This window comes from Loxodonta africana, chromosome 7 (genome assembly GCF_030014295.1).
Source record: "Loxodonta africana isolate mLoxAfr1 chromosome 7, mLoxAfr1.hap2, whole genome shotgun sequence".
In the NCBI taxonomy this organism is placed as follows: Eukaryota; Metazoa; Chordata; class Mammalia; order Proboscidea; family Elephantidae; genus Loxodonta; species Loxodonta africana.
The window spans coordinates 11,155,553-11,176,244 of NC_087348.1; the positions used below are offsets into that span (position 1 = coordinate 11,155,553).

The 20,692-nt window shown below is 44.3% G+C and overlaps 1 protein-coding gene across 2 annotated transcripts in view; it reads left to right on the forward strand.

The window, feature by feature from the left end:
• The first annotated feature begins 6,198 nt into the window (after positions 1–6,198).
• The window catches only part of LOC100666679 (phospholipase A and acyltransferase 3), a 39,430-nt gene continuing 24,936 nt past the window's right edge, over positions 6,199–20,692 (forward strand). Inside the window, exons 1-3 of one of the 2 annotated variants that reach the window (XM_003419457.4) lie at positions 6,199–6,319; positions 6,778–6,850; positions 19,708–19,810. In XM_003419457.4, the coding sequence (XP_003419505.2) occupies positions 6,836–6,850; positions 19,708–19,810 (118 nt within the window). In that variant the 5' untranslated portion in view covers positions 6,199–6,319; positions 6,778–6,835. Of the gene's footprint in view, positions 6,320–6,538; positions 6,586–6,777; positions 6,851–19,707; positions 19,811–20,692 lie in introns of those variants that run through there. The other variant, XM_023559665.2, reaches the window with a different exon arrangement.

Sequence of the window (20,692 nt, forward strand, 5' to 3'; positions counted from 1 at the left end):
CCATGGAGTTGATTTTGACTCATAGCGACCTTATGTACAACAAAATGGAACACCACCTGGTCTTGTGCTATCCTCACAGTCATTGCTATGTTTGAGTCCATTGTTGAAGCCATTGTGTCAGTCCATCTCGTTGAGGGTCTTCTTTTTTCCCTGACCCTCTACCTTACCAAGCATGATGCCCTTCTCCAGGGCCTGGTCCCTCCTAATGACATGTCCAGAGTACGTGAGACAAAGTCTTGCCATCCTCACTTCTAAGGAGCCTTCTGGTGTACTTCTTCCAAAACAGACTTGTTCGTTCTTCTGGCACTCTGTGGTACATTCAACATTCTTCACCAACACCGTAATTCAAAGGTATCAATTCTTCAGTCTTCCTTATTGTCCAGCTTTTGCATGCATATGAGGTGATTAAAAACACCATGGCTTGGGTTAGGTGCACCTGAGTCCTCAAAGTGACATCTTTGCTTTTCAACACTTTAAAGAGGTCTTTTTGCAGCAGATTTGCCCAGTGCAATACATTTGTTTGATTTCTTGACTGCTGTTTCCATGGGTGTTGATTGTGGACTGAAGTAAAATGAAATCCCTGACAACTTCTACCTTTTCTCCGATGTTGCTTATTGGTCCAGTTGTGAGGATTTTTGTTTTATGTTGAGGGGTAATCCATACTGAAGGCTGTAGTCTTTGATCTTCAACATTAAGTACTTCAAGTCCTCTTCACTTTCAGCAAGCAAGGTGGTGTCACCTGCATATCACAGGTTGTTAGTGAGTCTCCAATTCTGATGCCACATCCTTCATGTGGTCCAGGTTCTCTGATTATTTGCTCAGTGTGCAGATTGAATAAATATGATGAAAGGATATGATGCACACCTTCCTTAATTTTAAATCCTGCATTATCCCCTTGTTCTGTTTGAACAACTGCATCTTGGCCTATGTACAAGTTCCTCGTGACCATAATTAAGTGTTCTGGACTTCCCATTCTTCACACTGTTATCCATAATTTATGATCCACACAGTTGAATGCCTTTGCATACTCGGTAAAACACGGGTAAACATTTTTCTGGCATTCTTTGCTTTCAGCCACGATCCGTCTGACATCAACAATGATAATACCTCTTTCCACGGCCTCTTCTGAACCTGGCTTGAATTTCTGGCAGCTCCCTGTCAATGTACTGCTGCAACCATTGTTGAATTATCTTCAACGTAATTTTACTTGTGTGTGATATTAATTACACTGTTGGATAATTTCTGCATTCCGTTGGGCCACCTTTCTTTGGAATGGGCACAAATATGGATCTCTTCCAGTAGGTTGGCCAGGGAGCTCTTTTCCAAATTTCTTGGCGTAGACTAGTGAGCACCTCCAGTGTTGCATCTGTGCTTTGAAACATCTTGTCCGGTGTTCTTTCAATTCCTGGAGCCTCGTTTTTTGCCACTGTCTTCTGCCTTCAGTACCATCGGTTATTGATCATATATTACCCCTGAAATGGTTGAGCATTGGCTGATATTTTTTGGTACAGTAACTGTGTGTCCCTTCCATCTTCTTTTGATGCCTCCTGCATCATCCAATATTTCGTCCATAGAATCCTTTAAAATTGCAACCTGAGGCTTAAATTTTTCATCAGTTATTTCAGCTTGAGAAATGCCAACCGTGTTCTTCCTTTTGGTTTTCTAATTCCAGATCTTTGCACATTTCATTGTAATATTTGACTTTGTCTTCTTGAGCTGTCCTTTGAAGTCTTCTGTTCAGCTCTTTTACTTCATTTCTTCCATTTGCTTTAGCTACTCTACATTCAAGAGCAAGTTTCAGAGTCTCTTCTGATACCCATTTTGGTCTTTTCTTTCTTTCCTGTCTTTTTAACGACCTTTTGCTTTCTTCAAGTATGATGTCCTTGATGTCATCCTACAACTCATTTGGCCTTTGGTCATTAGTGTTCAGTGCATCAAATCTATTCTTGAGATGGTCAGATTCAGGTGGCATATACTCAAGACTGTATTTTGTCTTTCGTGCGCTTGTTTTAATTTTCTTTCAGCTTCAGCTTGCGCTATGAACGGTTGATGGTCTGTTCCGCAGTTGGCCCCCATGCCTTGATTTGGCTGATATTTAACTTTTCCATCATCTCTGTCCACAGATGTAGTTGATTTGATTCCTGTGCTTTCCATCTGGTGAGGTCCCTGTGTATAGTCACTGTTTATGTTGTTGAAAAAAGGTATTTGCAATGAATAAGTCATTGGTCTTGCAGAATTTTATCATGTGTTCTTGTCATTTCTGTCACCAAGGGCATATTTTCCCAGTACGGATCCTTCTTTGTTTCCAGCCTTTTCATTCCAATCACCAATAATGATCAATGCATCTTTATTGCATGTTTGATGAATTTCAGACTGCAGAAGTTGGTTAAAATCTTCCATTTCCTCATCTTTGGCCTTAGTGGTTGATGCATAAATTTGAATAATAGTCCTATTAACTGGTCTTCCTTGTAGGCGTATGGGTATTATTCTATCGCTAACAGAGTTGTACTTCAGGATAGATCTTCAGATGTTCTTTTTGACGATAATGCAATGCCATTCCTCTTCCATTTGTCATTCCCAGCATGGTAGACTATATGATTGTGTGATTCAAAATGGCCAATACCAGTTCCTTTCAGCTTACTTCGTGTTCCGATTCATTTTGACAACTTCCAGTTTTCCTAGATTGTTACTTCATAATTTCATGTTCTGATTATTAATGGATACTTGCAGCTGTTACTTATTTTGAGTCGTACCACATCAGCAAATGAAGGTCCTGAAAGCTTGACTCCATCCACGTTGTTAAAGTGGAAGCTACTTTGAGGAGGCAGGACTTCCCCAGTTGTATTTTGAGTGCCTTCCAACCTGAGGGGTTCATTTGAGGCACTAGATGATAAGACGCTGTTGTGCTACTACTCATAAGGTTTTCACTGGCCAATTTTTTTCAGAAATAGACTGCCAGGTCCTTCTTCCTAGTCTGTCTTAGTCTGGAAGTTCTGAAACCTGTCCACCGTGGGTGATCCTGTTGGTATTTGAAATAGCTTCCAGCATCGCAGCAATATGCAGCCACCACAGTACAACAAATTAACAGATGTGGGAGGTTGCATAGAACTCAAATATTGCCTACTGGCTTGGCATACTCCATTTAGCTCCACAGTAAAACTATTTCTTACTTAGTTTGAAACATACCCTGGTTTGGGTCAGTAGCCTCCATCTACGCCTCCATCTACTCCATCCCTTCATCCTTCCCTCATGGTGCACTGGAGTTCTCTCACAGTCTAGTAGGGGAGGAGGGAACTCACAGGTTGGTATGATGTAGAGAGTACTGGGACAAGACAGATTAAATACTTTGGTGCTACCGGCACAGTGTTGATGCCCTCATGCTGGGAAGAAGGAAGGGCCAGGGTGAGAAAGGTGGTCATGTATGGGTAAGGAGGAGCCCTGGAGTGTAACGGTTAGGAGCTTGGCTGCTAACCAAAAGGTCACAGTTCGAATCCATCAGCCACTCCTTGGAAACCCTATGGGGCAATTCTACTCTGTCCTATAGAGTTACTATGAGTTGGAATTGACAGCGAGGGGTTTTTCCTTTTTTTAATGGATGGGGAGAAGTCAAGCAAATTATGACTTGCCTTCAGTGTGTTGGCATTCTTGCCCTTGGTTATTGTAAATCAGATTACAGGAACAAATCTCTTAGTTTAAGCAAAAAAAGTATTTGGAAAGGCTCATGCACCTGGATGTCTAGGGACAAAACTGACATCAGGCACTAGAACTCTGATGTCATTGGGGCTCTAGGTGTGTAAACCCTGCATTATCTGCTCACAGGTGGATTTCCTTCATGCTGCAGGGGAGGCAGGAACAAAGAGTTCCAGGCTTACACCATCCCACTTCAATGTCCCTAGAGGAAAGAGACATTTTTTTGACCCACATTCTATTAAAAACAATTATGTTTATACTTGTGTGTGTGTGTATGTGTATGTGTAGAGCTTCATCCCAGAGGAGGTTCCTGATTGGTCTTACTTGGGTCATAAGCTCTATCCAGAGTCAGTCACTTTAGCCTGGGGGTTGGGGTGCGACAGTCAGCCACACCTAAATCACATGCCTCAGTCTAGCCAGGGTGATGGGGTACTGTGATTGGCAGTTCCACCAGAACCACAGGAAGTCAGCACATGAAAGACTGCTGGGCAGAAAAAAACAAACATCCACCCTTGCAGTTCCCCAGACTGGCCATTTAACAAACATGATTTGGAATGAGAGCCTCTGGAACTTTTCCCCAGGTAAACGCCATAGAATGTTCTGAAAAGGGGAAGCAGAGATGGTTGCACTAAACATTTATGTAGTAGAAACTCTTCAGGGTCTCAGTAGGGATTTGTTCTCTTCAGTAAGGAGTCTTGAGGGGTTTCAGAGATGGGCAGCTGATGAGGAAGTTATACTTTATCTTTCATAAACGCCTGATTTTTCTGCTGAGAGCAATCTGTCAAAACTTGCATATTCACGAAGCTTCGCCAGAGTGGCTGGACACATGTAAAAAGCCTGTGGAGTTCTTGACTGTGTGTGGTTGGCTGATAGAGCACTTTTCCTCTGAGGAGCTCTTGTATTTTGAGAGTTGGTGTTAAGCAACGGAAACCCTTATGGCTACACGTTTCATGGATTCTGCTCCTTGTGTGGAAACACTGCATCGCATAACAACCTCTCCCTCTTTCCCTCTGCCCTGGCCTTGCTTTTCCTCAGAACCCATTCCACCCACTCAGTTTCCCCACAGGGTCTCTTAGGTCTGCCCAGCAATTTAGCCTTCTTTCTCCCATTTGCTCAGATATTCCTTCCTCAAACACTCAGCAAAACAATGGATTTCTTAGAGGATTCATGGTCTTTAGAAGGAAGAGAATAAAGAGAGATTGTACATAGTTACTAATTAATACCCCCGTTGTCCCCGTGTCACATGAAGAAGAATGGGGCTCTGAAGCTATGGCATATGGAAAAGACGAGGCTTTGGACTGAGATACGGGTTTGATCCCTGCATGGCCGTTCGCCTGTACAATGGTGATGGAATGGGTATGGGGGTTAAGGACAATGCCAGCATCGTATGGTCCTTTCTCAGTAAGTCCTGGGGTCTTTCCCATAGAGCTCTTTTTGAGAGCCCTGTGAAAGGTAAAAATATATACCCTTGGCCCCTCCTCTGCAATTTGCTTTTTTTTTTTTTCCTGGAAGAGCAATAGGAAAAAGAAAAAGGAGGTGGTAATACCGGGCAACTCTGGAAACACAGTGTAAGGAGGAGTAGAAGTCAGCCTGGTTTCCTCTACTTCATCTTGGTTTTGGATTGCCTCATTTGCTTAATATACTCAACAATTTTTCCAGAGAGTAATAATGCACACAAGCTCTGGCATTTATATTGCCTCTGACCCTCCTTGCAGGGAAGCTGGTGAATACCATGTGATGTTTATGAGCACGTGCCATTTCTCATGTTACTAATAACAGCAGACAGGTCCTCAGAGTATTTACCACATGCCAGGCATTGGGTTCAGGACTTTATAAGCATCAGCTCATTCACTGCTCTTCATTTGAGGGATGCATTCTTATAAATATCATCACCCCATTTTACAGATGAACAAACTAAGGCTCAGAGAGGGAAATGTGCCCTGGGCCATATAGTTAGTAAGTGGCAGTGCTGGGCCAGGATTTGGCCCAAGCAGTCTGGCTCTGGCATGGTCAAAATATGGAGGTGAATAAGAGCTGATTCTTGGGGAGGCATAGCCCAGTGGGGAGGGAGGCCTGTGTTTGGTCATTCATTCATTCACTCAATCATTCATTCATGGAATTCCTAGGGTGTGCCAGATTTTGTGCAAGGTTCTGGGGATATCCGATTGCTAAAGACCCAGTCTCTTCCCTGAGAGAGCCCACTCTGGAATGGAAGAGACAGTAAACGGACCATTATACTCCAGTGTGATGCATGTACAGAGATCAATAGGACTTGTGCTTGACAGTATGGGTGCAAACAGAGCCCAGTGTAAAAGAAGAAGGTGCGGAGAAGCTTCCCAGGAGCTGAGCTACAGGGGACGTAGCGAGGCGGGGGAGGGCGTGGGGGGGGGGCATGGGGAGAGCCTCCAGGGTGAGCAGGGAGCGGGGGCATGCTGGCCTGTCTGTACCCGGAGGCTGGAGCAGGCTGTCCCCGTTGCCCTGGCAGGGAGCTCTGCGGGGAGGGGCCGAGTGACCTCACGCCAGCCAAGGCCGGGCCTGCGGCCATTAAAGCCGTTTCCTTTGCTGTGGCGCCGCACAGGCTCCCAAGCCCGCAAGTGGGGCGAGCAGTTCACTCGGCAACTTTGGGAAGGTGAGGTGCTTGGGTGTCTGCCCCGCCCCCGGGGCCGCGCGGGCGACGCAGAGGTTGGGTGTGGCGCCGGGGTCGCGCAGGGCGATGGAGAGGTTGGGTGTGAGGGAGGAAAAGCCGGGCGCGCACCCGGCAGGGAGGAGGGACGAGTCGCGCCGCCTCGTCGGCTCCTGGTAGAGCTGAGGTCGGCAGACACCCGCCGCGCTCCTGCGGTTGCGCCCTCCTCTCGGGTATCACGCGAACCCCCTGCCCCTTCGAGGAGTCCCCTGGTTCGTCCACCGGCAAATGCGCGGCAGGGAGGGGGTCGGCGAGAACCCCTAAGGGCGTCAGGTGGCTGGCCCTTTTTGGAGGGGCCAGAGACAACCTCGCACGGCTTCCCCGTCTGCAGCCGCCCTTCCCGGGGTCTTGCAGACGATGTTTTCTGTTGGTGACTCAATGAATCCTTGTTCCCTCTGCCTCAGGCACTTACGCAGCTGATCAAGAGAACCCAGCTCGAGATCGAAAGTCCTCTCAGGAAAGATGCGCTCGCTCATTGTAAGTGTGGGGTCAGGGTGGGGACCGTGTTTTCAGGGTGGACCCTGAGTTAGTACTTAAGAGAGGATCCTGGAGGGTGTGAGACCACTGTGCCATCAGTTGCCGGGCATCAGGTGTCAGATGTGGGTCAGGGCCACTTGAGGGCGTTGTTTCCTCAGTGCGCCTGCGTGGGCCTGTTTGTTGCCCTCCCTTACCTGGCACAGCTCAGCAGAAGGCAGGACCCTCAGGAGCAGGAGGGCGGGCAGGGGTGAGGCCTCTCCCCAAGGGTCAGGTGCTGCCTTCCTGAGTCGAAGCAGAACACCTGGGCGGGCTCCGGGCGGCTGGGTGTCTGGGGCTCGACCTGACCACAGAGGCTTCTTCTGGTCTCAGCTGACTCACCTGTGACCAGGGTCAGCCAGTAAGTTTCCAGCTCTCTCTTTTCCTTTTTCCAACCTGTAACGTGGTTCAGAAATTATAACTCGGATTTAGCAGATGCTTCTCTTCCACCTAGCAAGACCAGCGGCAGAGAGGTTCAGAGCAGGGGCTTTTGAGCTAGACCCACCTGGGAGTGTATCCCCACTCGGCAAGCCCTAGCTGTGGAACTTTGATAACTTTCAAGTCCATTGTATGCAGATTCTATGATTTAATACCTAGGAAGCGCTCAGAACAGTGCCTGGCGTTCGTATTAAGTGAGCACCCATAATTCACTATTATTGTTTCAATCTCTGTAAAGCGCTTAGCACCAAGCTTGGCATCTGGGCATACCTGTATATTTGACACTGGGACGAGTGGTCATTTAAAAATACTCCTTTCCTCTCTCAGATAACTTTATTTCCGGTATAAACTTTTCCTTTTATTGAACTTCATGTATGCAATCATGCCAGTAAAGCAATAAAAAATGAAAAAGAAAATATACTGTACGAAAACAGAAAAAAAGGGAATGCATTAATAGGTTTTAATTGCCTTAATGTATTTTTGAAAAAAAGGGAAAAAACTTATTTCTGTATATAGGTTGATTGCAGTAATGAAGAATAACATTATAGTTTGTTTCTGAATCTTCTGAAAAATTGTCAGTCTTTGTCAAAATTGATCTTTTTTGCTTATTCATGTTCAGTATTCAATAGAGCTAGATTTGTCGATTTAGCTTACAGTTGATGGAGATACTTTTTATTAGTTTTAATTTTAAAAAGTTCTTTCACATGAAACAACAAATATTCAAATAGTTGGAAAAGCCTTAAACCTTGGCAGAGATGCATAAAAATCCCGCCCCATGATAAATGCCAGAAATTACAATTCTGCCAATCTCTCTTTTTTAAGAAAATCAGTTCTAGTGGCTTTTAAATATCTGTTCATTTGAAAAATTTCTACCTTATTTGATAAAATTCCCAAAGTTTGTCTCCTCCTGCAAATATCAGAGAAAATTAAACGACATTCATTTAATCCATTGCCTTAGAATGAATGTCTAGTTTTTGGTGAAAATGACCCAGCCTTTTAAATATTGCTCTTTTAATTTTTTTCTTTCTGCTACTCTTAAGACTGGTGACCTTGGTCTTCTGTTTAAACACAGAAAATGCAGTACCACAAGGATTGGAGACACAAACTCTGCCCAATGTTAGCTCAAACCCTTGGGAACCATCAGGAACTTAATGAGTCTGTGTGAGTTAGAGGGTAACTGTGTAACTAACTGCGTGTTCTCGGATTAACTTCCATGTAGAAGGCAGAGTTTATTAAAGAATAAGAAATAAAAATGTGCTCATTTGAGCCTCACATATAAATTATTCAATCTTAAAAGCAGCTGCAGCCGTTAGTTAGAATTTAGACCAATATGCTATCTTTTTAGGAGTAGTATTTCATCATTGACGATGTTTGAATTTGTGAGCACATGATAATAATCAAAAGCAGACTGAGTTTTTGTTTCATTGTTTTTAAATTCTCTACAGACAAGCTACCCCTTTTTTGCCTGCACTCTGGAGTCGGAGTTGACTCGACGGCACTGGGTTGCACCGGGTTCTGGGTGGGCAGCTCCCCCTGTCCCACGCTGGGTGTTTCACTGCCTTGCTTTTGTTGCTGCTGCGGTGGAGTCTGCTCTGACTTACGGTGACCTTTACAACAGAATGAAATGTTGCCTGGTCCTGTGCCATCTTCATGATCGTTGATATGCAGCCCATTGTTGCAGCCCCTGTGCATTTTGAGTGACTCCTCATCTAGGGGGGCTCACCTTCCAGCATTGTATCAGACAACGTTCTGTTATAATCAATAAGGTTTTCACTGGCTACTTTTCGGAAGTAGATCTCTGGGCCTTTCTTCCTAGTCTTAGTCTGAAAGCCCTACTGAAACCTGCCCACCATGGGTGACCCTGCTGAAACTTGAAATACCGGTGGTATAGGTTCCAGCATCATATCAACGTGCAAGCCACCACATTACCACAAACTGACAGACGTGTGGTGGGCCTTGCTTTTAGGGGTGAAGTAATGTTAGTAGTTGTTGTTGAAGCAGTTTCGCAGAGCCCCCCCTGGGGTGGAAGAGACTTCGAGTCTATCGTATGTGCCCAGATTTCCCTGGGCCCTTTAGTTCAGTTTGTGATGCCTTCCAGTTAGTGCCAGCACTAATCATTTCTCTCTTCGTTAAGCTGCAAGTGTGCAAGAGTAAGTGGGTCAGAAACCTTTGTCTTCCCTCCTCTGCCCCATCCCATCCTGGAATCTGTGACATCTGAGCAGCTGCTGTTGAAAAAATGGAACCCAAAGTGAAACTGAGACCACATAATGCAAGGAAATTGCAGGACCTTCCCCTGCCCTCTGGCTCTAGGCTTCCTTTTTTTTTTTTTGTGCAACCATCACCACTATTTATTTCAAGAAGTTTCTCATCGCCCCAGACAGAAACTCGGTACCTTTTAAGCAGTAATTCCCCATTCTCCCCCACCTCCAGCCTCTGGAAACCACTAATAGCCTTTTGTCTCTATGCATTTACCTCTTCTAGATATTTTAAGTAAGATCATATAATATTTGTCCTTTTGTGTCTGGCTTGTTCACTTTAGCATAATGATTTCAAGGTTTATCCATGTTGTATTTTTTGATTAATAGAGTTGTAAGCCTGAGATGTTGTTGTTGTTAGGTGCCATCGAATCAGTTCCTACGCATAGCAACTCTATGCACAACAGAAGGAAGCAATGGCCGGTCCTGTGCCATTCTCACAGCTGTTACTGTGTTAGAGCCCTTCATTGTAGCCACTATGTAAATCCATGTCATTGAGAGTTTTCCTCTTTTTCACTGACCCTCTACTTTACCAAGCATGGTGTCCTTCTCCAGGGACCAGTCCCTCCTGATAACATCTCCAAAGTATGTGAGATGAAGTTTCGCCATTCTCTCTTCTAAGGAGCATTCTGGCTGTACTTCTAAGACAGATTTGTTTGTTCTTCTGGCACCACCACCAAAAAGCAGTCCATGGTATGTCCAGTATTCTTCATCAACACCATGATTCAAATGCATCAGTTCTTCTACAGTCTTCCTTATTCATTGCATATGAGGTGACTGAAAATACCATGGCTTGGGTCAAGTGCACCTTAGTCCTCAAAGTGACGTCTTTGCTTTTAAAGAGGTCTTTTGCAGTAGATTGGCTGAATGAATGCAATATGTTTTTTGATTTCTTGGCTGCTGCTTCCATGGGCGTTGATTGTGGATCCAAGTAAAATGATATCCTTGACAGCTTCATTATTGTCTCTGTTTATCATGATGTTGCTTATTGGTCCAGTTGTGAGGATTTTTGTTTTCTTTATGTTAAAGTGTAATCCATACTGAAGGCCGTAGTCTTTGATCTTCATCAATAAGTGCTTCAAGTCCTCTTCACTTTCATCAAGGTTGTGTCATATGCATATTGTAGGTTGTTAATGAGTCTTCTTCCAATGCTGATGCCTCATTCTTCCTATAGTCCAGTTTCTCAGATTATTTGCTATGCATACAGACTGAATAAGTATGGTGACAGCATACAACCCTGATGCACACGTTTCTTGATTTTAAACCGTGAGTATCCCTTGTTCTCTTAGAGCTCTTTAATTATTGTTTTGAACACCACACCCAGTACATCTGGGACAGGGCTACAGGCCCTGTAACAGTTGGGTAATTGCAGTGCGTTGTACAAACGAGGCCGTAGCTAAAGGATTTTTTTTTTTAATTGTACTTTAGATGAAGGTTTATAGATCAAACTAACTTCTCGTTAAATATTTAGCACACATACTGTTTTATGACATTGGTTACCAACCCCACGACGTGTCAACACTCTTCCCTTCTCAACCTTGGGTTCCCTATTACCAGCTTTCCTGTCCCCTCCTGCCTTCTAGCTCTTGCACCTGGGGTGGTGTGCCCCTTTAGTCTCTCTCTCTTTTTTTTTTTTTTAATGGGCCTGTCTAATCTTTAGATGAAGGGTGAATCTCAGGAGTGACTTCATTACTGAGCTAAAAGGGTGTCCAGAGGCCATACTCTTGGGGTTTCTCCAGTCTCTGTCAGGTCAGTAAGTCTGGTCTTTTTTTTGAGTTGGAATTTTTTTCTACATTTTTCTCCAGCTCTGTTTGGGACCCTCCACTGTGATCCCTGTCAGAACAGTCAGTGGTGGTATCTAGGCACCGTCTAGTTGTACTGGACTCAGTCTGGTGGAGGCCGTGGTAGTTGTGGTCCATTAGTCCTTTGGACTAATCTTTCCCTTGTATCTTTAGTTTTCTTCATTCTTCCTTGCTCCAGAAGGGGTGAGACCAGTGGCATATCTTAGATGGCCACTCACAGGCTTTTAAAACCCCAGACACTACTCACCAAGTAGAATGTAGAACATTTTCTTTATAAACTATGTTATGCCAATTGAACTAGATGTTCCCTGAGACCATGGCCCCCACAGCCCCTGACTTCTTTATGATCCTCTTAGTTTGGTGAAAATTCTGATGGATCTCTGCCGAGCTAGTTAAGGTGCAAAGAGGTAGAGAGAGAAGAGGATACTCTCAAACAGCAATCTGGGCTTCAAGGTTTCCCGGACTGTGAGGGGCTGGAGGAGGAAGCAGCATGTCCCTCAAGGTCACAAGCCTCCTCTGGAATGTTGTATGCACCACGTTGGATGCTGGTGAATTAGGCACAGTCCTGGCCCTTAGCATGCTGCTTAAGCCTAGCTGGCTGGCTGGCTGGGTGTGGAAACTGAGCATTCCTTCCCACTGGCTTAGCTCAGCAATACTGGGACTGGGTAAGCAGAGGCAGCAGCCACTTGCTCTGCTGGGCCAGCAAGAGAGGCGTGGAGGAGGTGGAGACATTGAGCAGGGTTGAGTAGGAGTTTGCCAGGTGAACAGCGAAGGACATTTCAGGCCTAGAGCACAGCGATGCAGAGAAACAATGGCCAGGGTAGGTCATTATCAGACGTCAGTACCTTAGTGTGAATTGCTTGGTGTAGTGTAAAGAACTCGGCCTTTGGATGCAGGCAGACTGGTGGAACCTGGGTGCTGCTTCTTAGGAGCTCTGAGACCTTGGGCAGGTTACTTCTCATCTGAGCCAAGTTTCCTGGTCTGTAAAATGGGGTGGCTGTAAGGATTCAAGGTAACATGTGCAAACCCCTGAGCAGTGCCCTGTGGTGATGGTTGTTATTCCCAGGGGAGTCAGAGGGCAGTACTGATTCATGTGGGGTAAAGGCTGCTGAGTAGAATAGGCCAGGGGCCTGGAGTTCAAGAGGAAATCTGGAGGGTGGGTGACTTTTTTGCCTCTGTTTTCCAAGATGCTTGTGCCTTTTGGATTGCTGAGGGCAGGCCAGCTGCGCCTGTCTCTTCCCCACAGGCTGGGCTAAGGTCAGATGGGGAGGGCACAGCTCAGGGCCCTGACAAGCAAAGAGGTGATGTGTCATCCCAGCTCCTCCTCCACCTTCTCTCTGGGCCTGAGCAGCCTGGCCTCCTCCTTATCCTCTCTGGCACCCACCTGGCCTTGACGGAGGGTCTTAACCTTCTCACAGGCATGGGTAGTTTTACAGTTTTTACTCTTTCCACCCTTGTTATCTCATTTATTCCTCACACAAACCCTGTAGAATGGGGCTTAATAGACCGATTTTAGAAGACAAGATCCGGAAGGTCACACAGCAATTGAGTACAGAGGGGCTGCCACCAAATGCCCTGGGAGAGGGAGAGAGGATGGGTGAGACGCCAGCAGACTCCTCTTCTGCGGACACAGCCTTAGATGTACAGAGTTGACACTGCTCCACACGGGTTTCTTTTCTTTCTAAAACCTGGACCGTGAAGCTCCCGCCTTCCTGCTGGGAAATTCCGTTTTAGTACCTACCCTGCACTTCAGCCTTGCCACTTATAACAAGCATCTGGACATTTTTCCCAGAGTGTCAGAAGCGAAGGGGGAAAGGTTAGGAATTTCCACACTTACCACATAATTTTGGGGAACACAGAAAACATGCTTCTAGTTTTTGTTTCACAACCTTCTGAGTGTTTCCAGCTAGTCTCAGAGCTGCCTGCAACCTTTTCAAGTGAAAACTAGAAATAACACCCACACAAACAGTGACAGCCATTTCCTGAATGCTTCCTATGTGCCAGACCCTGTTTGCTGAAGGTTTTATATGTATTAACTCATTTGATCCTCAGGATGACCTCATGACTCAGGTGCTATAATTATGCCCATTTTACAGATGAGGAAACTGATGCCAGGGGAAGTTGGGTAACTTATCCAAGGTTACATATCTCGTAAGTAGCAGAACCAGGATTTGAACCTAGGTTGTCTGGCTCTGGTGTCCCAACGGTATAACCAGGATGTTGTTTCTAAAAAATTAAATCCATTTTGATTTAAAAACAAAGCAGTCACATTTATTGTCTTACTTTCTGTGTGTATATATATATATATATATATATATATATATATATTTTTGCCTAAAATATTTTATTAAAAAAACAAAACACAAAAAAATCTGATGAGACAACTGGGGCCAAGCGTGAGTGGATTGGAATACTTCTGGAATGGCCTTGAACATTCTTTTTGCTTCATTTCAACCCTTAGGTTGGAAATTGTTCTAAAAGTGCTTTCACTTTCATCCCTGGTTCTGTCCAGTGTCCAGAGCTGAGGCTCTTAAACGGGGCGGAGTCCCTGTGGACAGGGGTTATATAGCCTTTGACTCCCATGGTGCTTGACCAGTGCCTCTCTCAGGTCCTTGATCACTTTAAAAAAAAAAAAGCCTGAAAATACCATATAAAAGGCATGGTTGGTTGGACAGATTTGTGATAAGGTGAGGGCAAACCAAACCACTTGTGGTCAAGTTGGTCCCGACTCATGGTGACCCCCGTGTGTTACCGAGTAGAACTACACCATACGGTTTTCTTCGCTGTAATCTTCACCGAGCTTTTTTTTTCCCAGCACTGCTGAGTGGGTTTGAACTTCCATCCTTTAGGTTAGCTGTTGTGTGCCATCGAATCAATTTCAACTCATAGTGACCCTATAGGACAGGGTAGAGCTCTCCCATAGGGTTTCCAAGGGTGCAGTCTTTACTGGAGCAGATCTCCAGGACTTTTCTTCCACAGAGCGGCTCATGGGTTTGAACCACTTACCTTCTGGTTAGCAGCTGAGCGTTTAATGGGCATAAGTAGTCTTACAGTTTACACTCCACCAGGGCTCCTTTTTAGGTTAGTAGCCAAGCGCAAACTAATGGCACTACCCAGGGCCCTGCCGCAACGGCAGTATAACATCTAGGTGGTGGGTGTTCAGATGTTCATTAAACAATAGTTTCAATTTAGAATGTTTGAAATTTCAAACTGTGTTTGGAAAAAATTTTAAATAAAATGTTGGGAAGAAGGCCATAAACTTAAAACATGGTTGTTGCAGAAAAGCTGGAAAATACCTAGAGTGTCTTTCTTTGTTCCACAATCCGATACATATCCGTTGATACTGTTCTTCTGTTTATCTTACGGTTTTATATATTGTATTTAAATGTTACAAATTTTTAAGCATTGTTAAAACCTGTTGTCATCAAGTGGATTCCTATTCATAACAACCCTAGAGGACAGAGTAGAACTGATCCATAGAGCTTCCAAGGAGCGGCTGGTAGATTTGAACTGTCAACATTTTGGTTAGTAGCTGTAGCTCACTATAGCTCTTAGCCACTGTGCCACCAGGGCCCAGGCTTATTTACAGGTTCCAGGTAGGAGATGGTTTCCAGAGGTTTTGGTGATAGATAATAACCTTTTCCAATTAAAAAACTGCGAGTTTATCAATGTGAGGAATTTTTTTCTCATTAAAAAACTTAAATTTTTTTTATTATAAAAGTAATTCATACCTGTAAAAAGTCCAAGCACTAAAGTAATATAAGATAAAATGTGAAAGCCCCTGGAGTTCCCCCTGCCCCCATACATCATATACAAGAGTGTGGTGTATTTTCCTCAGATCATAAGTAGTGTATAATACATTTTAGAAATTTATAAAAAATGTATTTTTAACAAAAATGAAATAATAATGTTTTTCAACTTGCTTTTTTCAATTATTTCCATATTTGTTCATGTAAGCCCATCTTGTTCTCTCTAATGGCTGTCTAAAATGTAGGGTAATTTATTTACAGTTAGTTACAGGTTAAGTAAATAGCCATCGTGCCACCAGGGTTCCTTTGTAGGTTGGTAGTCAAGTTTAAGTTTATAGTCTTCTTCCTACCATTTTATAGAAATTTCAAACGTAGTTTGAGTTTTCAGATATTCAAAGTTGCAAGAATTTTTTAATAAACATCTGACTACTCGCCACCTAGATGTTACTATTAACTTCAGGGTCTTTGGGTCCTTGTGTGGTGCAAATGGTTCTTATTGATGGTCGTTTGGGTTGTTTTTCCAGTATGAATTTCAGAGGCCAGAAATGGCTCTTCAGTTTGCTAGCTAAGGGAAATGGCTATTACATAGCTCTGTAAATCTGCTTTTGTTAGGGGAATAAAGGGTTTTTGTTCTGAAATCTCGTGGCTGCAGAGTCTCAGCTTTGCCATTGTTCTTAGCATGCGGGTGCGGTGCGTAGGAGAGCACCAGGGACTCTGCTGGCCATAGATCCCACCTGAGCCCTGCCTGGAGGGGGCCGCTCTCCTCCTGGCACTTCATGCCTGGATCTGGAAGGGCACCGCTGGCCCATAAGTTGTTTCTGACAACACGTACAACTGGATTCAGACTGAGTTGAGTGAGGACAGCCAAGGAGTCGATGTTTATAGCAGGGTTCTTTTATAACAGGGGCCAGTAAACTTTTTCTGTAGAGGCTCAGGCAGTAAATATTTTAGGTTTTGCAGGACCTAGAGTTGTACAGGAGCCCTGGTGGTGAAGTGGTTAAGAGCCCAGGCTGCTAACCAAAAGGTCAGCAGTTCGAATCCACCAGCCGTTCTTTGGAAACCCTAAGGGGCAGTTCTACCCTGTCCTATAGGGTCACTATGAGCTGAAATCGACTTGATGGCAGTAGGTTTGGTTTTTTTCGGGTTATGGTTGTTCAGCAAAAGCAGCTGTAGATAACATGTAAAAAAAATGAGCATGGTTGTGTTCCAATAAAACTTTATGGACCCTGAAATTTGAATTTCATATAATTTTCACATGTCACAAAATAGTATTCTTCTTTGGATTTTTTTCTAACCATTTAAAAATGTAAAATGCAACAACAACTTATAACAACGGCCCAAAAATATACATTAAAAACATTGTAATGGTTGACGTAGGAAAAAAAAAAGAAACATTCAGCTAACTACAAAGGAATCCAGTCTTTATAACGCTAAACACTAAAAGATAATGGAGCAGCAAATGGACTATGCTAAGTGAAAAAAGCCATCCTTAAAAAGCTACATCATGTATGATTCCACTTACCTGGCATTCCAGAATAGGCAAAACCATAGGGCAGAAAATTCATCAGTGCAGGCTTAAAAACCATAGGGTAGAAAACTGATCAGTAATTGCCAGGAGGTAGGGGTGAGAAGAGGGATTGATCACAAAGCGGCATTTGGAGAATCTGGGGGGCGTTAAACTTTCTATACTCTTCTATATCTTGATTGTGGTGATGATTTTGCAATTGTATGTGTTTGTCAAAGCTCATAGAACTCAACATTAAAAGGCATAAATTATCCCTTAATTTAAAAAGAGAAAATAATTTTTTAAAAATAATGGAGTGATATCTACAGTTTGGAAGGAAAAGAGTGTGATTTTTAAAAAAAAATTCACCCAAGTTATCCCCCTTCTAAGGGCAAAAGACCCAGATTCCCGAATACGCATAAGCTAAAAAAAAAAAAAAAGACCTTTCAAGAAAGCCTCTTTTTAAAAATGAAGTAAAAGGAGCCCTATGCACTGGTTAGAAGCAAGGGCTCAACGTTTACAGAGCAACATGGATGGATATTTAAAACATAGTGTTGAGCGAAAAACTCAGAGTGAGCGCCGTCACATACTGCCACTTAGAGAAACTGAAGATGCCCGCATACAAACCAACAATACTTGTAAGAACCAAACCCAAAAAGTAATTTTTAAAAAGCAACAACAACAACATAAAGGCATTATACAAATCAAAAGACACACATTAGACATGTTAGGATGGTTGCCATTGGGAGAGAAAAGTAAAGAATGATAATAAAAGGCCACAAATAAATAGACACCCTAGAGGGGGTCATGCAGAGACCAGTGAGGACAGCGTGCCACGAGCCAAGGATCTGAATAACTGATGCCACTATGATCCATCTAGGAAAACAACTTCTTAATGATACAGGGAGCCAACTCAGCTGAATCAAAATTGATAACACAAGACATCATGTTATAAAATTAGAAGTATGAAAACTACGTCCCGTGGGCCAAACGCGGCCTCTGTCTGTTTTTGTACAGCCCTCAGGGTCACCCATTCTCCTCGCCCCTACCTCCTGGCAATCACCGATCAATTTTCTGTCCTGTGATTTTGCCTATGTTGAAAAGCCAGATAAATGGAATCATACATTGTGCAGCGTTTTGAATATGGCTTTTTACACTCTCACGCACGTGATTCCACATGTGCATTCCCACAACTGCCTCAGACTCTCTCACACACACGTGTTCTTACACATACACTCTCACACTCACATACACATGCTCACCCACACATATCTTTTGTAAGCTTTTTTTTTTTTTAATTATTTGGATGAAGGTTTACAGAACAAACTAGCTTTTCATTAAACAGTACACATTGTTTTATGACATTGGATACCAACCCCACAACATGTCAACACTCTCCGTTCTTGATCTTGGGTTCCCTCGTACTAGCTTTCCTGTTCCCTCCTGTCTTCTAGTCCTTGCCCCTGGGCTAGGATGCCCATTTAGTCTTGTTTTGTTTTATGGGCCTGTCTAATCTTTGGCTGAAGGATGAGCCTCAGGAGTGATTTCATTACTGAGCTAAAAGTGTGTCCGGGGGCTGTACTCACAGGGTTTCTCCCATCTCTGTCGGGCCAGTAAGTCTGGTCTTTTTTTGTGAGTTAGAATTTTGTTCTCTGTTTTTCTTCAGCTCTGTCTGGGACCCTCTCTTGTGATCTCTGTCAGAGCAGTCAGTGGCGGGAGCTGGGCAACATCTACTTGTGCTGCACTGAGTCTGGTGGAGGCCGTGGTAGTTGTGGTTCGTTAGTCCTTTGGACTAATCTTTGCCTTGTATCTTTAGTTTTCTTCATTTTCCCTTGCTCCCAAAGGGGTGAGACCAGTGGAGTATCTTAGATGGTCACTCACAGGTTTTTAAGACCCCAGATGCTATTCACCAAGTACAATGTAGAACATTTTCTTTATGAACTGTGTTATGCCAATTGAACTAGATGTTCCCCAAGACCATGGTTCCCAGAGCTCTCAGTCCAGTAATTTGGTCCCTCAGGGAGTTTGGATGTGTCTGTGGAGCTTCCATGACCTTGCCTTGTACAGGTTGTGCTGGCTTCCCCAGTGTTGTCACACACACACTCTTAATACACACATCCTCACATGCCTGCTTACGCACATGATTTCCCATGTGAACTCTCACAACTGTCGCACACACACACACACACACATGCATGTTCTTACATGTACGCTCACACACACACATACACATGCTGTCTCATGCACACCCTTATTACACACCCTCTCACGTGCTCACTCACACACATGCTTTCACACGTGCACTCTCACAACACACCCTCCCACATTCACTCTCTCTCACACTCACACATTCAGTTTCTCAGACACACTGTCTCACGTATTCGCTCACACCCTCTTATTACCAGCGGAGCAGGACGTCATTGCCAGAGACAGATAACCAGTTTTCAACCAGGCCCTGAACCAGGTTGCAGAGTGTTCATGGGACACCCTCCTGATTCAGCAGCCCCTGGCAGGGACCCCAGGTTGGCAACTTTTAGTCAAATACCCAGTGGTGTTTGTCGGGGTGGTGGTCAAGATGCCACGCCTGGGAATCAGCTGGCCTAGGGTAGAATCCTGGCCACGTCACTCACAAGCAACTTTCAAGTCTCTGGGCCTGGATTTCCCCATCCATAAGATGGAGTTCATAATAGTACCCACCTCATAGGATGGTTGTGTGGATTTATTGAGTTAATGCCTATAAAACACTTCACAGAGTGCTTGGCTCAGAGTAAGGGTGCAATAAATAATATTCCTAGAAACAGTAACAATAAAGTAGAGGCTCCAGCTAATGAAGAAACTCCTTAGGTTGCAATTTGCAATTTGGAATGACAGGTGGGCAGGGCCATGGTGCCTGCAGGTCTTTGGCCCAGGCTTATGAAGTCAGACCAGCACTGGACTGGCAGGGCTGTGCTCGGGACATATGTCCAGAGGAGCAGATAGCTGGGGGCTGCTGAGCTGCACCTTCCTGATCAATTCCTCGCCCTGCTTCCAAAGTCTCCTGCCGCCTCTAACAGCCCTGTTCTTGGTTTTGCAGCCAGAGCCCCAGCCTGGAGACCTGATTGAGATTTTCCGCCCTCTCTACAGACACTGGGCCATCTACGTTGGCGATGGATATGTGGTCCACCTGGCTCCCCCAAGTAAGGGCTGGTGTGCTGGGCTCAGGAGCTGGGAGGAAAGGGAGATGGGGGAGCTGTGGTAGCAGGTGACCCTAACATTCTCCTTGTTCCCCAACTGGCAGTTGGTTCCTGAATGTTAAAAGGTGTTCGCTTTTTGTAGGGCAGTGGTTTTTAACTTTGCCCCTTGGAACCTCAGGGTTTCTGTAGAGGGGCTGAGGTGGGCGTCCAGTGTGGTAGCTCTGGTTTTCTGTGTTTTATATATTATGACTTTGTATAAAACAGGTTCAATTCTTAGGCATAAAATCCCTGGAAAGGGCACAGGTGTTTGGGCAGAAAGACTGGGTTATGAATCCAGTTTCTACCTACCAAACTTGGTTTCCTTGCCTGTAAAATAAGGCTGAAAATACTTAACTTGGAGAATTTTTCTCCAATTTTCTTAAAATTTCTACTTAAGGTATAACATAAATATTGTAAAGTGCAGAAGTATAATAAGGTGTACGTCAGTAAATTTCTAAAAATGTACCTATCCTTGTAATGATCACCCAGATCAAGATACAGGGCCCCAAAAAGGCTCCCTCATGCCTGCCTCTTCAATAACCCGCTCCCTCCCCAACCCAGATCAAACCAAACCCATTGCTGTCTAGTCGATTCTGACTCATAGCAACCCTACAGGACAGAGCAGAACTGCCCTGTAGAGTTTCCAAGGAGTGCCTGGTGGATTCAAACTGCTGACCTTTTGGTTAGCAGCCGTAGCTCTTAACCACTCTGCCGCCAGGGTTTTCCCTCCCCAGAGGTAACCACTATTCTAACTTCTCTGACCATAGATTAGTTTTGCCTGTTCTAGAGCTTCATGTAAGAGGACTCACATGGTCTGTTCTTTTGTATCTGCTTCTTTCATTCAAC